At 38.7% G+C, this 22402-nt stretch overlaps 1 protein-coding gene across 13 annotated transcripts in view; it reads right to left on the bottom strand.

Moving 5' to 3' along the window:
- Window positions 1-21155, bottom strand: part of MDM1 (Mdm1 nuclear protein) — a 44111-nt gene extending 22956 nt beyond the window's left edge. For 2 of the 13 annotated variants that reach the window (XM_017512260.2, XM_037732715.1), the window contains exons 1-7: window positions 14023-14181; window positions 12915-13029; window positions 8487-8854; window positions 7276-7410; window positions 4600-4767; window positions 3062-3180; window positions 2885-2984 (exon numbers count right to left, since the gene is read on the bottom strand). In XM_017512260.2, the coding sequence (XP_017367749.1) occupies window positions 2885-2984; window positions 3062-3180; window positions 4600-4767; window positions 7276-7410; window positions 8487-8854; window positions 12915-13029; window positions 14023-14040 (1023 nt within the window). In that variant the 5' untranslated portion in view covers window positions 14041-14181. Of the gene's footprint in view, window positions 1-2884; window positions 2985-3061; window positions 3181-4599; window positions 4768-7011; window positions 7088-7275; window positions 7411-7817; window positions 8855-8985; window positions 9342-12914; window positions 13030-14022; window positions 14195-14259; window positions 15425-17428 lie in introns of those variants that run through there. The other 11 variants (XM_017512261.2, XM_017512262.2, XM_037732714.1 and 8 more) reach the window with 10 other exon arrangements.
- Window positions 21156-22402: the final 1247 nt, after the last annotated feature.

The following is a 22402-nucleotide window of genomic DNA, read 5'->3' as shown; positions in this document are numbered from 1 at the left end:
TAGAACTTTGACTTATTCAGTTCTATTTGTTACTGACATTTAAAACTATGTGCTTTAAATTTACTATATCAAAAATCTTTATTAGTAATCTTAGTGCCAATACTATATTTTACAAATATGTGATTTTCAATATCTATAACCCTAAACTAAGATGAAAAATTAGAAGGCTGACATTTCCTAAAATAATATGTTCTACTAAAAAGAGGGGGGAAAATAATCAATGGCATGAACTCAATGTTAAATAGAACGACCTGTACAGCGAATAACCAGAGCCACTAAAAAGGATAGAAAGAAAACCATTCCCAACTCAAAACAACATACACACACCTTTCTGGGTCAAGTAATGTCATCATATTGTATTATATAATTGTAAGTAGAATGTCTCCTTTTCTTAATTTCTTTGTCCAAATTAAGACTTCAACTAAATTATTTAAAATATATGCAGAAAATTCAAACTCAAGAAACTAGGGATAAAAACTCTTTTTACCCAAAAATCATCCTCCAAAAATGAGGGATCACTTTATACCTAGTCTTTACAATGTCTGTCAAGTTACAGGACATCTCTCAAATGCAGGACTTTATCTTGAAACACAGTCCTATTTGTAGAAGGCACGTTAGAATGAAATCACCTCAACCAATGGATGATGAAAAGATTACTTGACAATTAAGAAAAAAAGGTTAACATAGATTAAGTAGTTATTCTTAGGATAGAACCTAAAAAATTGTAATTGCTGACTATTATTAAGAAACAATCCCTTAAGTGAGTACTTTAAAAAGCAATGGTCACATGGTTATTATAATAAAGAAGACAAATGAACAACCACTGGGCAAATAAAACCAACCACCCTAATGCTATATGAGAGGTACTTGGGACTTAGCATAAAATTTCCAGTGACTAGACTCTAAACAGATTCAAAAAATACATCTCAAACATAGAAAGAAATGAAGATGACATATGGACTCAAAAACTAATGTGACTCAAAAATGAGTTATTATTCCAACAACCAAGTCACTTACGTCTGAGTGCATTTGAAAAGTGTGAATACGCTCCTTCCTGAAATGTCAGGAGTGGGAAAATGAAGTAGTACTGTACCTTATATTTAGGAACCTCATAATCCGCTGCCTATAGTAAATGACTTCCAAGAGACAAAAGTAAAACATGGCCCATATTAAATGTCTATAAGCTGGTCAACTAAAACTGTTATTATCATCCATGATCATTGACGTCTTAGCTAAAAATTCTTACTCTTTTCCAACTTTAATTTACTTTTTGAATTATTTTTCCCAAAGAAATTAAGGCAAACTATACCACTAATTTAAATATTTAAAACCACCAATATAGTCTTTAATTTAACATTACTAAGATATCCTAATAGGAAACCTTGAAAAGTCTATCTTAAATTGACAACAATGTTCTCTTCCATCAAGGCAGGATAAGAAATCTCATCTTACTATGACTTCAGTTTTAACAATCTTCTCAGTCCATTTGATATTTACGTCTGAGGCCTAAACTCATCTTAGCTTAAAGAAATCTCAGAAAAAACAGTCTTCCAAAACAAGGAGTTTCGCATAACCTCAACATAGTGTCATGCCTAAACACAACAGGCAGCGGCTGACACCAATTTGCCAGCCACACATTGTTCTGCCTCTTTCCTGCTTTTCCTCACTCCCACTATTAGACTCCTTAGTCAGGAGATCTTTGCCAAGATGTGGGATGGTCATCAACTGCTCAAGAATTTAGCTGACTCACTGCCTTTCTCCAATCATGGCTGCTTTCAATGCTCATAGTGTTAACTTGATTTCACTAAGGTGAATATATGAACATTGCCCCAGATAATATCTGGGACAGCTTTGAACGTTGTCTTTTACTTTGCCTGTGCTGTCTTTGAGCCATGCTCAAATAGAGAAGTAAAAAGCAAAGGAGTGGCAAAAGTGGGAGGAATTAAGTGACCTCCTGAAACAATATGCAGAGCATGGCAGTTGCCAGGACATATGTCTGGGTGCTGCAGCTCAAAGAACCAGCAGCTCAGAGCACTAGCCCCTTCCCCCAGAGGTTGATTACCTATAATTGTGGGCCATGGTTTTAAGTACTGAGCTAAATAAAAGACTCATTCCCCATCCAAATTATCCTTCTGTTTACAATGAGAGGGGGAAGTGGGATGTTTACTAATGCCTAATCTAAACAGAAACATTTTCGTTTAGCCTGTTCTCACAGAACTGTCAAGATATGATTTAAAAGATGCTAATTACACAATAACAAAAATGTTCCATTGTCTATCCTTTGAGTATAAGAAGCTAGTACTAAAGTAGCACTTACCAACTCTAGAATTACCCTTCCCCTCAAACCTACCTTCAGATCCCCAGAGTTTCTTCCATATGTTAGAGTACCCCAACACTGTAGCTCAAGCCTCTAACAGCACAGGCTGCACCTTTCTTTTGCCTACAAACTGTAACAGTACACACTGACAATGGTCATCCCTATCAGACAAATTATTTAATCTTGAAAATTAATTTTCAGTTGATAGAGTGGAGGTCTGGAGATTATGAAATAATCAAATCTATAATGATACAATTCCACAAATTGAGTCTATTAGCACAATCAAATGTTTGACAGTAAAAAGCACTAACTTAAAAGACTTCAATACATACTAATTTCTGAAGAGCCAGTGCCATTAAAAAAAACACACACTGATAATTTACATCCTAATACATAAGTTCCTGATACTTTTAATGCTATTACTGAATCATACTTCTTTAAATTGTGGTCTCTGTTACCAAATGGAACTCATTGTGAAATTAAAGTGTTAATAGAACTCATTGTGAAATTAAAGTGTTAATAGAGGCTGGAAGAACATGAGGGCTTATTGAGCTCATGTACACTCACCTGATTTGGCATGCTTCCCTTCACACGTGTCCAAGCCCCAGCTTTATATAAATACTGAGCTGGGCTGAGAAATTTTGCTCTATATTCAGAATTCACCTTCCTAATAGAAATGAAATGAAAGTAAATATTTCACCATTTGATCACTGAAATACCGTATTTTCCTATTAAAATACATACCCGAGCCTTTGATGTTTCCAAGGAGTAAGCTTCTTTTTAGGCTGGTGTAAGGCTTTCAATTCCATCTCTGCTTCCAATTTTAAAGGATCGTCTATTTTATTACACTGAAATGGAAATAACTTAAGCTTTTTATGCTTAAAATGTTACACATTAAAGTGAAAACATGGATGTTATAAAGTTAGATTTGAATATTTAATTACATTTCCATTTTTAGAAGCTTTAAATACTAAAGAAAACAAAAATCATAAGAAATCAACAAACAAATTTTGAAATTTTTAGTATATTTGGTTATTTTGGAAGTTTCGCTCAGGATATAGTTTCATTTTCTAACAATGAAGATTTCAGATCTTTGGCTAAGGAAGAAAACTTTTAAGTTAACAAATACGTATCTAAATAATGTTAGCACATACTGAACTTGATATTCTAAATTTATAATTGTGTTACAGTAATTAAACATAGGATCCTGATGAATTAGTTACCAGGTTACCTTACTGAATGACAATCTTTTTTTCCACAATAATATCATAGGCCCAATGTGTGTGTGTGTGTGTGTGTATAAATCATTTTACTTTCAGTCATATTTACCTGTAATTAGACACTTTCTATTTTTAGGACCTATAACACATCAGGTATCAACATTCCAGGAGATTCAAAAATAGTATTTATACCCCATTTACCTGTAATTTATAATCATTTTAGCCTGATTCTGCAACTTAAGAGGCTATAATTTCGCACAAAAGCAGTTGTTTCTATATTCTGAGGTAAATCATGTGAATTACACTGGCTATAATTTGGCATGCTAAAGCTTTGGTTTAAAATACACATGATGCCTGGGCATGAAGGCTCATGCCTATAATCCCAGCACTTTGGAAGGCCAAGGTGGGCGGATCACCTGAGGCTAAGATTTCAAGATCAGCCTGGCCAACATAGTGAAATCCCATCTCTACTAAAAATTTAAAAATTAGTCGGACATGGTGGCATGCACCTGCAGTCTCAGCTACTCAGTAGGCTGATGCAGAAGAATTGCCTGAACCCGGAAGGCAGATGTTGTAGTGAGCCGAGATTGCACCACTGCACTCCAACCTGGGTGACAGAGTAAGACTCTGTCTTGAAAAAAATAAAAAAATAAAAAATAAAATAAAATATATGTGAGTATATATGTGTTTAATTTCCATAACCTAAAATAAGTATTTCTATCACTACTGTTACCCCTAGAGATTACTGTAAATACAGTCATTTGATATTAAACATAGTAGACTTACCTGCTGTATTGTTAAGTACTCATCATGCTGTATCATTTTTATTTATGCCTGTCTCTCCACTAGCCAAGAGCTGCTTGGGGCTGTGTTTGCCAGCCTTATATTCTCAGTACCAACCCATGTCTGCTCCTAGTAGCTGGTTCAATGAACATTTGATGAACAAATGAATTAATGAACTAGTGAAAACCAAAAACTTCCAGGTGGTAGTAAGTAAAAGAAAATGTGGAGAATCTAAAATAATGGGGATTTTGTATGGTAAGATTAAAAGTTGATGAATACCTTCTTTTCAGGAGATACTGTTTCAAGATTTCTGTTTTCACTCAAATCACTTCTTAATTTTGGTTCTTTCACTGGAGATAAACCCTTGAAATTTCTTTTGTATTCAGTTTCAAGGACGATTGAGTTACTTTTGAATGGCTGAACAAACTGGCTTTTATTGTGGAAAACCTTAAAACAAAAATTAGTTTAGTTTAGTTTTGTTCATTAAATACAAAGAACTTTGGTCTTCAATTACATAATGAAACATACATAAAGTTGAATTACAGGACAAAAAAATAGAAAAATCATAAATGACTGTAATTTCATTTCACATATATTATTAACATCCAGAGGTCAACTTTATATACTCATTACTATGTTCTGAATAATAGTTTTATAATCAAAATATAGCTTATAACCAAAATAAATATTGGCATATTTTAATGTGCCATAGACATTAGCTTTAAGGCAACTCTGTTGTCAGTTCTACAGGTTATTCTCTTTCTCCCTGACACGATTATTTTTCTTCCTGCTTTAATAGAAAATTCTTGACATTTTTGAGTACTCAATATGTTCAATATTTAACTTTTCTTCCCTTGGCTTATTTTCAGTGTATTTTATTAAGGCAAAAAAAATGTCCTGAGCAAATGCTACATTTCTATTGTTAAATGTTTCCTTTTACCCCTACTATTTCACAATATGGTTTCTATTTCATGGCATGCTACCACTGATTACAAGGAAAGCAAATGGAAAAGATAAGGAACTCAAACCAGTTATATTACTGCTTTGTAATGCTGAACAGTACAATCTTCATACAGATCAGATCTAAACAGTATATCTTTTTTTAGTACAGTATAACCTCAAGGACTTTCCTGTCAAAAACTGTTCTGGCTCCTTTGCATATTAAGACATCCTTTCAGAAAGCAGGTGTCTAATAGAAATGAACAACCTTTTTAGAGGTTTTCTATTAACGAGCATTGAAAGCTGTCTCAAAGCTCTTCAATCCATAGACACTGAAATCGATATGCTTTGAACAATGAGCATTTGCTTCTTTAAAAATTATGTGAAACACTTATTAAAGAAGGCAGTAAAACTGCCAGTGAATATACTGAAAGAGATTTCTCTTATAAAAGTAACACTTCTACACAACACTTTCGCTGACATTAAAAGTCCTATTTGTTGATGATAGGGCTTTGAGTTGAATCAGCTCTAGCTTAAAGGTCAAATACTCTATAAAAAACTGAATAATTACAAGTTTCAGGTTGTAAGTAATGTTTTAGGTACACTTAATCTTCAAGAAAACCTGTAGCAAGCAAAAGAGGTACCGATCCTATATACCATGTTAATAAAGGGTACTTACCACTTTGTTACTTCGTAGGATTTTAAAATGTTATATAAATTTCAAAGGTATTTTAAAAATTGAACAATGGCCGGGCATGGTGGCTCACACCTGGGAGCCCAGCACTTTGGGGGACCGAGGTAGGCAGATCACGAGGTCAGGAGTTTGAGACCAGCCTAGCCAATGTGGTGAAACCCCATCTCTACTAAAAATACAAAAATTAGCAGGGTCTGGTGGCACGCACCTGTAGTCCCAGCTACTGGGAGGCTGAGGCAGAAGAATCGCTTGAACCCAGGAGGCAAAATTTGCAGGGAGCCAAGATCACGCCACTGCACTCCAGCCTGGGTAACAGGATAAGACTCTGTCTCAAAACAAAAAAACAAAAAAAACAAACAAAAACAAAAACTGAATGATAATTAAGCCCAAAGCTGCCACAATTTTTAGGTTTTTTTTATCTTAATGTAAGATGACTAGATGTTATTGTCTTGCTGAATCTAATTATCCCATCAGTCCTTAGGGGCGTACATAATATACAAGTGAATGTTGACATACAGAAGAAAATGAATATGAGGGTGTGTGAAAGTGTGTGTATTTATAAAGAAAATCACAAAGACCAGATGAAAAAAAAGACTAAGCCATTATAGGTCTCTGGGGATATTCTGAGTGGAGGTATTTCCTGTCTATGCCTAGAAGTACTATGAAGAACATAAATGAGAGTTAAAAGCCTAAGAACTGCCTAAAGGATGAAGGTAGTAAAACAACAGACTATTTATTAGTAGTGGTATCTCAATACTAAAATAGTGCAAAAGTATAATGAAATCTAATATCATATTGTTACAGCTTTTGAATTTTACAAATATAGTTATACTGACAATGCCTATTACTATTCATCTGATATAAGGACAAAATTACATATCTTGTGTTACTGTCAACGTACTTTATATTTATTAAAATAATTATTCAAAGCAGTTATGCCTTTCTTGGAATACAGGAAACATGCAATATTTTAGTCAACAACACACAACATTTTAGAATAAAATCAATTTAATGATTTTTTAATAAGTAAAAAAATCTTATAGCATGCAAAAACTTACCAGTTCCCCAAGTTTTCATTACCCTGTCTCATATTTAGTATATGTGATGCATCTGGCAACAATGATCATCAGTAGCCTAGGACAGTATAATATTACTACTATAAATCATAAGTAACAGATGATTTTAGTAAAACTCTCATTTTTGGCTTTCTAGAACCTACCTCCAGGCTACTTAAGTACCCAATTTCTTTCAACTCCTAATTCTAAGTAAATCTACATTACTAGATAATGGTACTCAGAAATGTATTACATCCATTAAACTACCTGATTGGCTGCAAAAGCTGGAGCAGTTTCTTTAGAAGTCTTCCAAACAAATTGCCTTTGATATTCAGAATTTCTCAAGGCATTATTAGAAGGAACAACAGTCAATCCAGCTTTCTTACGTAGAAGTCTATCCAACTGTTCAAAAAAAGAATCCACTCAAAGACATTAAAAATTTCTATTCAAACTTTTTAAAAATTGTAGTAAAAAATGCAAAACATGAAATCTACCCTCTTAACAAAATTTTAGGTCTACAGTACAAAATTGTTAACTACATGTGCATTATGGTACAGCAAATTTTTTTCAACTTATAAATAGTATCTTTTTTCAAGCGTCAAACCATTTAAAATTCCTTTCTATCAAAGAACTATTATGCATCCTAAGAAAAATATAATACCTCTCAGTCCTTTCCTACTAATCATTCATCATTAAATCTATTACCAAAAAGTCCCAGCATCTTGCCTCATCTGCACACTGCTTCTGTGAACTCCGTTTTTTGTCCACCAGACTCACACATCACCTTCCTTATTCCCTTTCACCCCCACCTTTTTCAACAAGCTAGAGATTCTTCTCCAACAGTCTGAAATGCCTCTTCAGGGTCCCAGTCAGTGGTGGACATGAACCAGAGAAGAAGCAGTGGAACAGAAACGAGAAAGAAATGTGGAAGGCAGTGAGATCCCCATGTAAGTTCCTGCAGCCTCTGCTTATGTGCTCACAGGGACGTGCTGCAGGCCAGCTGTGACACAAGAGAATAGAAATGCAAGATCTTTGAGAGATAGCCAGAGCTCTCCTTCCTTTTGCATTTCATCAATTGAGTTTCTGTTTGTCTTCTGGTACATGATAAGAAACTGAAAAGGGACTAGGTAGAAGTCAGATGAGCACCTTGCCAGAAGTAAGGGCCTACTCCCCTTCTCTGTCTCAATTTGATCTCTCCCTTAGGACTCAGGTGAAAATATAGGATGAATAAAATCCAGAGGCAGGAAGGCTATCCAATGAAGGGATGTCATAGTATAACTAGTACGAAATAGCAAGTAGTAATAATAGAACTAATTCACAGTAACTAAAGTCAACAGCCTCTTATCAACTATTCTTATAGACATTAGACAAGAAAACAATGGAAAATTCTGAAACACAAAATGTAATATTACTGAAATGGGGATGACACCAACAAAGAATTCTATGCTTTTCAAAAGAAATACAGTGAATATGCCTACCCCATTATCTACATTTTCCGAAAGAACCTTGATAGACTGTTCCAGTTCCACATTTTCACTAACTGGTTTATGATTTGCTACACCCTCATTATTTTCCACAACATCAGAAGCGCCTTCAGCTCTGGAGTCTGCAGAGTGAGATCTGGTTCTTTTGGGAACCCTGGAAGCTTCTAGTGAGTGAACTCTGTCTTGAGTAACATCCTTTTGTTCTGCTTCTTGTGATTTTGGTGTTTCCGGGGCTTCTGGTTCTGGTGATACAACCACATTGCTCTCTGAGTTAGCTCCATTCCACTCAAGAGATTTTGATATCTGTGGGTCATGGTAAGGGACTCTTCTTTTTGAAATAAAACTTGGCTCTTTCACGATCCCTACAAAACACGGTATACAAAAATAGCAGTTACCAAAGCAAAAAGTTACAAAGATAACTTTTAGGAACACTTACGAAGGAGAAATGAAATTTAAAATTTAGTTCAGATATATTTATTTATATATCCACAAAATATCCTTCAGATTATATGATTTTAAAAGTTCAGTTTTCCAACATAAAATATTTAATTTTGCTTTTAAAAGTATTAAAAATCTAACCATAACAAAAATTAAAAATCAGGGGGTCACAATGTTCCAGTTATCCTAACAAAAGTCACTAGAATTGCCACATGATAGACCTGGCAAGCCAGGCAGTACATGTTGCCTCCGTTTCTAATTACTTTCCTGTGCTACTTAACGGAACAATGGGCCCTGGTACTGTCAAAATTTGGAACTTTTCACAAAGCTGCTCTTATGTGGAGCAGACCAAGATGAGAAGGGATGAGATGTCATTATGCTGGATCTTAGTTCTACATCTGCCTTGATTTCCTGAGAATTAAAAAAGAATAAGCCCTTTTAACAAGAGCTAAGATACAATTTCTCTATATTTCTGTCTGAAAAGGAAATGTTCAAAAACTTAACTTTCTATGGAGGTAAGAGGAGCTTTGCAGAATGACAGCCACTGAGAGACTGCCCTAGTTTAGGGCCATTCTTTAAGTATGTTGCAGGGGGGAGAAGAAAGATTAAGACCAGAACGGAAAGAAAGGGAAGGTGGAAAGAAAATTGGGCACAAAGTAAAACCCAGGGTTCCTTAGCCTCTGTTGTAGGTGTGTTGGCCATGGCACCCAGGGTCCTTACCCTTTTAAAAGGCTTCCCTAGACCAGAGGCCTTCATGCTGAGTGGATATCTGTTTGGAGTCACACAAAGATGTTTCAGGGAGGGTAAACAGAAGTGGGCAGCATAAGGGAATCATTTTCCAGATCCTTAACTCCATATGTGCTCTCTCGCCTGATGCTGATCTATCTGCCTGAGAGCTGCATCTGCCATCTGCAGTTCCATCTCCCACAGCCCCTTTCATAATCTCCCTTTTCCCACTTTACAAAAGAAAGACACACCTCTTAACCAGCTGGAAACTTACTCCAGTGCACCCCCCAGGGTAGAACAAGATCTCAGGGTTAGGGAGCCAAACAAAGGGACAATTTAAGCTTATCACCGAGGGAGACTATTTGACAGCAAAGCAAAGCAGGTAGATATTAGAAATAACAAAGGAATAGCACCTTATTTCATATAGCTCCAAGAATTTTCCATCTACTTTCTTAGTATTAAAATTCAGGTATGAGAGGGATGTCATGTGAAATGTACATAATGCATATTAACACATACCTTAATTAAAGATAAACAGACTTTTTTCCTCACAGAAAATAATTCCAATTTGGCCAGTTACTTTCCCAATGGATACTGACTTTGCCAACTGTATGATACATATTTTCCATAAATGGAATGGGCTGAATTGGCAGTTCCAAAGTTTTTGCAAAATATATGTAAAACATATGAGCACTATGAAGATACCAGAAATTATATCATTCAAAACTATTCATAAAAATTTATTATAAAAAATATCAATTTAGAAATGTGTGATGGGGGCACAATGTTCTTCGAAATTTTTCTAGGAAGTATAAAAGCAAAAAAGCTTGAAGACCACCAATTAGACTTCTCTCTGCTTTAACACAGAGGCAGGTTTTTGGTAGAAGAGCAAAATGAAAGAAGATGCTTAAGTTGGTCTGATGTCATCTCTCAGCACCAGCAAATCCCCAGGGTAAAAATATACTACTCTAAAAGAAGGTACTGCCAGTCCTGGGTAATACCGCTATTTTTTTTTTTGCTAACCTCCCACCTCCCATTCTGAGCAATATGGAGGTCTTGCTCGGTCCCTCCTCCTGACCTAAAATTCCCCACTAACGTTCCTCTTCTAGTTCATTCCTTCCTTCATTACATACCATACTCTAAAGTGGCTTTGCTCCTATGGTCTCATTTCATCACCTTCCCCTCAAATGCAGCTCATCTAAACTGAAATGTTACTGGACAACTATGCAGTTTAACGAATTTTCCAGTGTCATAATTGCCCTGCAGGCTCTCAGCAGGGTGGGATATCTATGCTTAAACAGAGATTTATTTGGATTCTTAATCTAATGGAGGCTCAACTATGTGGCATTTCTGGTCATTTGTAAAAAGAGGATTATGAGTAGAGGGATTTTCCTAGCACCCTGCTGGAGAGGCAGGGATACCCAGTCTCTGAAGTTTGGCTCTGGGTCAGATCATGATGCTTCGGAGAAGCCCTAAAAGAGACACCCACTCTTGCCCACTTTTCCCTTTATTCTCCAGACCTAATCCTGAAAATACCTCTGCATCTTCCTAACTTCTCAGGCTTGGTACACTACCCATAAGTCTTTTCCTGGCTTCAAATATCTAACATTTATGTGACTTACCTGCCCGCTTGCACATAACACATGTAGGACACTAAGCACTGATCCATGTACATGAAGCAGGCCCTTAATATGCAACATTTCATTTAACCCTCCTAGCAATCCTATGCAACAGGATTGCTTCCTAAAATCTCACTTGGTGAAATCAGCTCAATTAGGCCCACATCACACAGCTATCGTGGATTCAAATTTAGGCTTATTCATTCATTCAAAAATTAGTATCAAGAAGCAATAGATTGTTCGAAGCCTTATGTTAGGTACTGGGTGGGAACAAGGTGGTGAATAAGCTCTAATATGCTAGTAAGGAGGAATTAAACAAGCAGGTACAATGAAATCAGTCTGTCACCTTTCTCTTCTATAGGCCTCTAGGAAACCCTGGCCCAGGACTCTGACTTCTCTGGGATACAGGGAGGAAGCATATGTGGTAACAAGAATATGACCTCTGAAATAATTTGTTTTGCACAAAACAGACTTGATTTCAAATCACTGTTCTGCCACTTACTAGCTGAAAAGCTGGGGAAAGCAATGTAATCTTCCTAAGCTTTTATTCCTCAAGACCTTGGGAGTACTCTTCCCCAGCCTTGTCCTTTCAACTTTCAGGTCACAGCTCAAATATATCACTTCCTCAAAAAGAGCCTTTCCAAGCCATCTAATGTAAAGCGTTTTCCCTCCAATCCACCCCTCCCCCATGTTACCTATCACACTTCCCTACAATTTTATATAAAACCCTGAAATTCCCTTATTTATTGGGTGACTTGCTGTTTCTCTCCACAGTTAAGGGATTTTGTTTCAGGGCTATATTCCTAGTGTTCCCAGACCAAACTGAGGTTCAGGCTGCTGTTTCTCGTGGCCAATAACAAGATGCACAGGAACTAGGGAGAAAAAGAGTTTTTATTTCAATAACGGGTTACAGTGAGAAGGCCTGGAAATTATTGCCATACAAACACAAAATTACAAAGTTTGTCAGAGCTTATATACCATTAAGTGTTCATCTAAGGACATAAGTGATTATCTTCTTTTAATCTATAACTAAAGTCTGAGTCCTGAAGACCTTTTTCTGCAGCCTCAGTAAATTTACTTAATCTAAGTGGATCTAGGTGCTGGGGTGATTACCCTTATCTTGTCTCCTGCTAAATTACAGAGGTTTGGGGAGTTCTTTCAGGTCTCCAATAAACTTGTTTGTGGAGGCCTCGGGAGTTTCTTCAGACCCCCAGTAAAATTTGTTTAATCCTAAAAGAGTCCTGTTAAGAATTCCTTATTTTGTCATGCATTACAGCCCAGGAAAGGCGTAGGCAAAACTCTTGATGGACTTTTGTTACATCCCAGCCTTTGTGTAAGGGCACTGGCTTTTCTTAGCTTTTAATATTTAACTTAACCACTCAGTCAGTACTGAAAGTTATGATGGAGGCCTGCATTAATGAAACCTGGCCTGCCCCACTAGGAGCTGGGAACAGTCCTAGCTCATAGTAAACCTTCAATAAATATTTGATTAAGAAATGAATAAATCAATCAGGAACTGAACTTTTAATAAATCATTTGGTAAACTTAGCCCAAGGTTCAATTAACCCAAGTTATAACGGCTTAGCCCAAGTTATAAACTTAGCCCAAGTCGGAAGGGGTATTAGCTTGCTCAACTTACCTAATTGATCCGATCTAAGTCCAGCCCACGGGTACTTTCGCCCCACAGAGGAATTACAAGATTCTGACAAATAAGACTTTTTCCACAGGAAATTCCTCTGGTATTCACTCAGCCCCTGTAATGCAAAGTACACTTTAAATATAGTGCAATTAAGGAATGATGTTTTAAAGCAGACATTATTAAAAAAATAATAATAATTTCTGAACCTCCCAAGAGAGACTTCAGACTGAAAATTAAACACAGACGAGCTCCTTAATAAGAGTTAATTTTACCCAGCCCTATGCTAAGCAGTTCACACGTGTTATATCCTTTAATCCTCAACACCACTTGAGGCAGATGCTAACAGGAATCCCAGGCTCAGAGGTTACCCTTTCACTTGTTATGATTCCAAAGCATGAGTTCTTGTCGGATAACTAGTGACAATCTAAATTCTCATCATTCTAGATTTATCGCAAGTGTTCACCGAATACACAATATTATGCATTATGCCTAGGACCTTTTGCTATTTGATAAATCAACAAAAGACAAACTTCCCTTCCATTCTGATATACAAGCCTTTAAGATAAATGAAGAGTCAGGAGTTGTGGGACGCTGTGGCCACCTGTCAAGTTGCAGGATGCTAGTCCCTGACAGCTACCAGCTACCTGGAACTTTTAACATACGCTAGGACAAAATGTACGATGAAAAATGTGTATTTCTTTATACCCCGTCTTTACTAAGAACCCATTTCTCAAGCCTTTAAAAGCCACATACACTAAAGTTTTAAAAGTAATGGGGGTTAAATGCTAAACCGAATCTGAAGTAGCCTTTGGTGCTCTCTGCAAAGTGACCTCCTCCCATCTCCACTCCTCTCGAGTCCCCCTAAGTAAATCTATCTCGCACCAGCTGACTCTTCCGCATACAGCAACTTGGAAATGTGAGTGAGCGGAGAGGGAGCTAGGTAAGACGCGAGGGAGCAATTCCGGGGCCCCGCAGGCAGGCCCCGGGGCTGGCAGCGTCAGCCGGGCCGAGGACTGAGGCGCAGAAGAGCAACGTGACCTCGACGCTCCGCACCAGCCCCGCCGAGGCTCCTCTCAGCCACATTCCGGCCCGGGAACCCCAGCCTCACCTTGAAGCGCACCGGCATGTCGTCCGGCGCCGGAGCCCCAGCCACTCGGACAGTTAACGGGACAAAAAGCTCCGAGGGGGCGGGGCGATAACAGTCGGTTCCCTAGCAAAGCCACGGTCCGGCGTCCCCGACTACGCGCCGGCGCACTCCGTGCTTCCCGCCTAGAGCCCCGTCGCTCTGTTTTCCCCCGCCCATCTTGGAGCCTAAGGGCCAATAGAGACTCGCAGAGTGCCTTACCGCCATTAGGATTTGACCAATGAGTGCTCGAAAGGGAGCCGCCCACCACCCGTGCCAAATCCTGGGGGCTGATAGAGATGGCGGGCGGAAGGACTCCCAATAAGGCTCCCGGAACCGGGCTGGGCGGGACCCCAGTAGTGCCGCCCTGGGTTGGGTGGACTGGCGCCTGGTTCGCGGGCTCCCGCGCAGCAATGCGTCTGCCTGCTGGTGGAATTCGCCAGCCGCCAGCCTCGCCGGCCCAGGTACTTGACAGCATCAAACGTGAAAGAGTGTTCTTAATTCTAAAATCTGTGACAGAACCGAACGCTTGTTTTTCTGACAGGAAAGTGCTCAGATGTATTCTGCTGAATATCGGTTCATACAGCCGACAGCCGCATTACAGTTTATTGTCACATCAAAAGGGAAAGGCCAAAAATAAATATAGCTTAGGCAGGATTTTTGAAACTTTATTGAAACGCGAAAGACAAAGTGCTGTCTCTTCCTCCAGTGATGTTCTTCCTCCCTCAATCTCTACCCTCCCCAAAATGTTACACATACAGCGCTTAGATGAGGAAACGTTTATTAAAGATGCTTGTGAGACTCAATTTCAACCCTTTAGCCTTGTCTCTCCTCTCACCCTTTTTTTAAAAACAAAACTTCGTCTGATTTTAATAGACTGTTGCCATCATCATCGATAAATATTTCTTGACAGAACACTGCTGATTCTGAGAATTGGGAAAGAAATAAACTGTCCAGATAGCTCTCTAATATACTTGGGAAGGAAGTACATATATTTATTCAATAATGGTGTAATGAAAGGTGTCAATGATAAGGGCTGCAGGAACTGGGATCAGGGAGTCATTTCTGAGGGCAGAAAATGCCTCAGGAGGAAATATTCAGACTGAAAGGACTGCAATAAATAAAAAGTGGGATGATGAAAGGGCAGATGTCTGAATGGAATGCTGCCAGTCTTCTCCCAGGAACAACAAATGACTGCCTTTACATTTGTCATGTGTTGACTGAATAAAAGTATACCTCTCTTAAACTTTCAAATATCAACACCAACCCTTGCTGCTTCCCGGTAAGCATTTTCCGCAAAAGCTGTCTTCCTGAATCCTGATTGATGTCTCTGTTCTTCATCATCACTGAGATACTTAAAAATTCATTTGAAGAAGCCACCTGATATCTGGAACAAAGAGCATATTAAATTAGTCCCGATGCAGCCATGTATCCAGGGGGCCCTTGATTAATGTTAATTGGTGATGACAGCATCTCTGTCGTGTAAATTAAGAATGGCACAAACAAGACACAGTGGAACATAAAAGTCATCTGCAGGAAGGCAGCCCATCTTATAGGGTAAGAAAAGCACAACCCTGGTTGTACACACTGCTTTGTTACCACAAAATGCTAAGGTGAAATTCGCAAAAGCAAATGTGTAAAATGTAGCCTGTCTGCTAAACAAGGGCAAAGATCACTGCAGAAGAGCTCTGCTGAGCAGGGAGTAAATGACAGGAAAACCAAACAGCAGATGGTAGAAACAACTTAGTCACATCCCAGGCTTCCTAGAGATGTATCATAAAGACTTAAGGAAGAAGATTTTACTTTGCTATTGTTAAACAAAAGCCTACCCCGTTTAAGAGGCAAAGATATAGAAATGAAAAAAAAAAGTGACAACCTTAGTAAATGAGTTTTGTAGCCTGTGTTTTACCAGCTCTTATCTTCTCTGCTACTGCAGGAAACAGTACCCAGTACCCTACAAAGTTCCACCCATGTTTTGGGGAGTCCCTAGGAGGTATTTCCCGTGTGCTCACAGCAACCACAGAGTATGTGCCCAGTGGCACTGCCGCTTGTCCCAATAGCCATACATCTGTAGGTGTCACTCTTGCTACTGGCTATCACAGCCACTTTAGATTGATACTGAGTCTCCACTGGGCATAGCAACTGGGCACAGCCACTCCTCAAACTGCCTGGCATTGGTGGTAATCTACGGCAAAGCCCCTCTCCTTTTTGCGTTACCCTCTTTGAAGTGAGTAACACTGTATCTTAGAGAGCCTTCTTTTCATTTGTATTTTAGCCTTTCTCAACTCCAAAGGGCTTAAAATGAAGTCCTTGGAGTCTAGGCCAAAAAGCAACTCCTCAAGTGACAGATCTCATGCTGTGCTTCTCTCTCCCACTAGCTAAGCCCTCTTACTGGGACAATGGTATCACACCTGGCTCACTCTTCCCTTCATTGATTTCTCTGTTTCTCATACAAAGATTTCTGTCTATCACTTTTGAGAGACTGAATGCACAACCTCTATGAAAGGCATTTTGGCAGTTTGATCCAGGAGTTCCTCTTCTATTAATTTGTCTTACAGATAGACTCACACATATGTGAAAAAAATATTAATTTAAGGTTGTTTAATGTACTATTTCTAGTTACAAAAGGTTGAAAAAAACCTAAATGTCCATTTAGAGAGAACTAGTCAAATATATTACGGTTCATCCAAATCCAAAGAGTAGTGCAAGCTGTTCTCCTTTAGGCCTTCTGATCCTGCACAGATACGTTAGGTCCAATCAGGAAAACAGACCCTACGCTAGGCATTTCAACAAAGAGAACTTAATATAAGCTATTGGTTCATTAGTTACTGGAGAACTTAAAGCCAAAAGGAGAAATAGAGAAGAGGACGTCCAGAAAGCAGCTCACACTCTAAGCCTGAGAGAACAAAAAGAAAATGTTGAGGTTACTAAAATGTGGAGGTTTGTAGGAGAGGCCTCCTGGAGTTGGTCAGACCTCTGAGAAAGGGTCACTACCCCACTGGTGGGGTGCCTCTGAGGAGACAAAATGAGACTGCCTCTGGGAACATCTGGAAAAGAGAAAAGCTGGAGACTGCAACCCACTGCCACTGTGGAGTAGAAGATCACTGTTCAGGTGCTGCGGGGAGGAACAGCAAGCAAAAGAGCATCCCAGTCTTTCCCTAGCATCCTTTCTTGGCAAACATAACAGGGAGCTGGTCATGTGGTTTGTAGAGTTTGAAGGGTAAGACTGGAACTGACATGCAACTGCTTATTAAATTGGATATTTCCATATAACCCCTAACAAGAAAGAGGCACCTCTTTATGAGCTAACATAGAAAACTCTCAAAGAAAAAAAGCAAGGCTTAGAAGACTCTGTATGGTATACCATAAGTTGAGATAAAAGAAAGAAAACCTGTTGTATGATGTTGTATACTGATGTCATTCACAGGCACTTCCTCACTCATGAGTCCAGCTCCATTAGCGGCAGCTATAAAGAAAAGAGCATTTTATTCAGTTTACTGAGAAGATAAGGAAACGTTAAGGTATGGATAGTTACCATTGGGGCTATTCTCCTTAAATAAAATAACTCCATTGGCCGTTTCTAGATTTATCTTGACATAGTTATCACAATAAGGCTGTTGCTCCTTTTAGAGACAAAAACATATCAAAATCCTTTGAAACAAATTTTGTTTGCACTTGAAATGTAGATATCCTCATCTACTACTCATTCTATTAAAAAAAGGAAGTCAACCACTTCACAAATTAATAATCTATCATTTTCTCAGTAGCAGTTGAAACATTGAAGAATTTGTATTTACCTCTAGCTATATTTATTTTTATTTAACAAAAGAAAAGTGTATATGAGCAAACACATCAGACGAAGGTTGAAGAAGGGAGGTACAAAGATGAATAAGACATAGCCCCTGCCTTCGAATATGATTATAATCTTCTAATAGGGGACCTATACGTACACAAAGAGCATAGGAAATAGAAAGGAGAAAGTGAGAAAGGGGCTAAGTGTGAGCACCTTGGTATTCTAAAGATATTGCTTTTAAATCTGGAGCCAGAAAGTTTGATCCATGATGGGCGATTAAAGAGCAGGCAGGATAAAGGAGCTGATTTTAAATTCCATCCTGGGAAACACCTGATCTAGAGGCCTTTTCCTTTTTTTGTTCTGCCCTGGGTAGCTGAATCCAAGCCAGACGTTCCTTAAGAAGATTCAACTCACATGTGCTCAAGATCAGTTCTCAGAAAGGTAAATTACTTGCTTTCTGTTGTCTTTTTTTTTTTTCCTTGTTGCTTCAGAAATCAGAGTAATGCTGTTTAGAAACTACTGTTTTATCAATATAGTGATACACAGCCTTGTATTTACATATATGTAATTTTCTCTGAAATACCTTACAAGGTAACTGAAATTCCAGTTTTGGGGCTTAGTAATGCTCTTTAGCTCTGTAGCATTCTCTCAGGTCACACTTAATTGGGCTTTCATTGGTAAATCTTGAGCTCAGCCTTTGCCAAAAAGCAATCAGTCTGACAACCGCTTTCTTTTGCATTTTTCCATAGGTATTAACTGATTTTTCCTCCTATGAATGAATTTCTGATTGCACAACTAAGAAAAATGACAAAATTAAATCCATGGTTTCTGTCTGAGAAGCAAAATTGCTGATACTTCACATTAATGTCAGTAAGAATCGAATAAATAGGGTCTATGATTAAGACTTACCAATGAGCCAAGTGCAATTTGCCCTGCAGACTTTAGCCGGGAGATGCCTTTGTTGACAAGGGAGTGTCTGGCTTTTCAATCAGTGGGGCACCTTTTGGAGGGACTCCAGGTTCTCTTGACAACAGGACTTTTTTTCTTTTTGGTGAGCCTAGAGGATTCCTCACCATACAAGGCCATGCTGAGTAAAGCAGTTCTCAGTAAGGCATAAACCACTGGCAAGTCTCACATATCGTAATAATGTTGTGCTGCAGCTGAACAAGGCCCAGGGAATAAACTTGGGGCACAAAATTTCTTTCATTTTAATACCTTCACTGTATGATTCTGTTTTCTAACAATTGCCTTTCCTTTTCTTCACTGATTATTTATTGTCCTAACTCACCATCTCTTTGGAAAGACCTCACAGGGACCCAGATAATTTCTAGAATTGCTAACTGCTGATTTGAAAGCATTAATTCGCTCATCTCATAAAATCAGATTCTGTGTCTTGAGGTCAGATCAGCCTTTCAAAGAATCTTGTAAATCCCTACCTTTATGCCAAAATAAATTTTTAAATATTTGTTTTATCACAGAATGCATGTATATGCACCTTAATAACTGCAGCTTAAGCCCAGATGGCTACCATTATTCTTTCTGAAATCGCCTATTTTTCTACTAATTATGGTATCTGAAGTATCAATAAGGAATCAAAAATTTTTCAGAATAGAAAGTCAGTTTCCTCTCCTTTGTGGCTTATAATTGTTGATTCCCTTAAAAGATTTTTACATGTATTTTGCTGGAGCAATTAGTTCATAAAATCTTAGTACCATGTTGTTCAGTTCATCCTTTAGCCTCTCAACTTCTGTTAATTGAATGAATGATGGTTGACAACGTAATGATATGCCCAAATGTAAAACACTGCATATATATCTATATATTGTTTTAGTATCATTGAGTACTATCTATGGAAGAAGTTTCAGGAATCATATATATTTTAGTTAACCATGCTGTGGTGATGCTGAGACTGACTCATTCCAAAATCATTCCAACCTCCTTCTCCTACTGCAGAAGCTAGAAAACTAAAAATCCCTTTGACCTTAGACTCCTTTGCAGCTGAAGTGCGGGTATAATTTACATTCTGCTGATCAGAAGCACTTGCATAAACTGAGTTAGATGGGAAAAAAGCAGAGCACAGGCATCTATTACAGTGGTGTAAATCATGACAGTTGCAGCAACAGCAGCATGGTTCTAAAGTTGGCAGCTCTATCAGCAGCTTCCTGATCATAGCAGAGGTGAAGTCAGAGCTTGTAGCAAAGGCTTCTCAACTTAGCAGGCAGCTTTTTGGTTCCCTGACTTCTGGACTGTAGGCTCCTTTAGTGAGTCTGTTCTGTGATGTGGCCCTGGAGTCTACTTCTTCAGCTCTCCTAATGATTCTTTAAGCCACTTGTATCAATTGTCTGTTGCCACAGTAATGCTGTATAACAAACACTCCCAAATGTGGCAGCTTAAAATAATAACCATTTGTTATTGCTTTTGAATGTCTGGGTCAGTTGACCAGTTCTGTTGATGTAGGTTGTGTTTGGCTAATCCGACTAAGCCTGCTCATGAATTTGTGGCCAGCTGATGGGTTAGCTAGAAGCTGGCTGATCTCAGATGCCTTCAGCTAGGACAACTCACCATCGTTCCATGTAGCCTCTCACCTTCTAGCAGGCTAGCCTGGATTGTTCTCATGGCAAAGGAAAGATTCCAAAAGGGATCCAAAGTACACAGGATTCCAAAGTATGTGAGGCCCCTTGAGAACTTGGCTTAGAAACAGCATACCATCACCTCTAGCACATTCTGTTAGCCAAAGCAAGTAAAAAGGCCAGCCCAGATTCAAGCTCTAGGGAAATAGACTCAACCCCTTCAGGGAAGGAGTGGCAGAGATACATTGTAAAGGAAGAATGAAGAATCCATAGACTAGTATTGCAATAGTCTTCCTCATTACTGAATACCCTGAAAATACCCTTTCTGTTTTGAATAGCTAGAATAAATTATATTATCTGCAATTTAACTGTGACCAATGCAATGCCAGTTCAGACACACGCATGCATCTTGATTCCCTCTTAAAACTCCATAAAATGACAGTAACTGAATGCCAGGGCAGACACATGCATTCATCTCAATTTCCTCTTAAAACTTCATGAAATGAGAGTAAATGAATAAAACAGATATAAAGCAGTGAGGTCAAAGAAAATGGCAGAGGAGATAACTGTAAAATAGAGATATTAACAAATATTGAAGTTATGAAGAACAGTCTGTTGCAGACTGGATTCTCTGGAAAGCAGACCCAGAGATGAAGTTTAACGTGCCGAATGTTTATTAGTGAGGGCCCCTGAGATCAACACCTATGGAGGGGAGGGCAAGGGGGCAGAACTGGGTAGAAGGAGACGTCAAGCTGCAAGGCAGGCCTGACAGCCTCAGCCAGCCCCACAAGGAGTCATGAACTAAAATGGTTTGTCAGAGGTGACCTGCCTTGGGCCAAAATGAGCCTCCTTAGGAAGGCTGTAACCTTGAAAAAGGTGAAGGTAACCTCTAAATGGGGCTGACAGCAGAGAGCACTCCCAGTAGCAGCTGCAACACATCCTCCCTTGAAATGAAATATGGACAGTGCATCGCCGAAAGCATGTTCCTGTTCAAGCAGTCAATATTCCTAACAAGCAGCACATACTTGAAGCCTTACACACACACACATACACACCCCTCTGGTCCTATTGGGAGCTAGTTTCAATGCAGCTGTTAGATGCTTAGTCTTCAAACCTTCAGAAGTGAAGGGGAGTACCTGTCAGCATGAGTTCCTTTTGCCACAGTGTAGAGTCCCAGATGGAACATTGACTCATCCTGTCCAGTTCCTGCCTTAGCAAAGAACTGGCTCCTTCTACTGCCAGGATCCTGAAAAGAATCCGTTATCTTTTTCATAAGCTTTCCAGTCTACTTCTGGTTCAAAACTCCCAGAGACAAAACACTGGATATGCATTTCCTCCTTCCCCTTCCCTAGGCTGGTCTCCCCTTCCTTGCTTTGTGTCAAAGTGGTTATGCTTTGCTCCTGGGGCGGATCGTCTACAGCCTTGTGCTTCCAGACATTCTGGTAGTGTTGGTGCCATTTAAACAATGAGGAAAGCCAGATTCAGAGGCCAACAGGACATTCTTCTTATGACGTCCATAGGCAAAGGAAGGATAGGAATTGAGTGTAGAGAGGAGAAGAGAAACCCCAGCCCTGGAAGAGAGCAGAAAAAAGGAATGGATCTGAGGAACAATGCAGACTTGTCTTTTTATCTATGAGACTATAAAACAAATATGAAGAAAAATTGTCCATATTTGTGAATCAAAAGAAAAAAATTTGGCTCCCTAAAATTAATTCCAATTGCAGTCATTTATAAACCAGCTACTACCACTTATGCCTAATTACCATGCAGCATTGTAACAACTGTACATGTAATAAAGCATGTGGTCAATTCATTGATTGGAAACCTAAACTCTGCAACTATAGAGACAGCTGATATGCAAACACTTTGTGAATTGATAAGTGTTACAGAAATGGGAGCAGTTCTTGTCATTAGGTTATGAAGATTGTCTCCTTTTGTATCCCTCCTCATCTTTGCTGTACCTAAACAATGGGACTCACATAGTTTAACTTCATTCATCTAT

The sequence above is a fragment of the Cebus imitator genome, unplaced genomic scaffold, assembly GCF_001604975.1.
Source record: "Cebus imitator isolate Cc_AM_T3 unplaced genomic scaffold, Cebus_imitator-1.0 Scaffold467, whole genome shotgun sequence".
NCBI lineage: Eukaryota > Metazoa > Chordata > Mammalia > Primates > Cebidae > Cebus > Cebus imitator.
The sequence above is the reverse complement of the archived record's forward strand: the minus strand, read 5'-3'. Positions and strand labels throughout refer to the sequence as shown.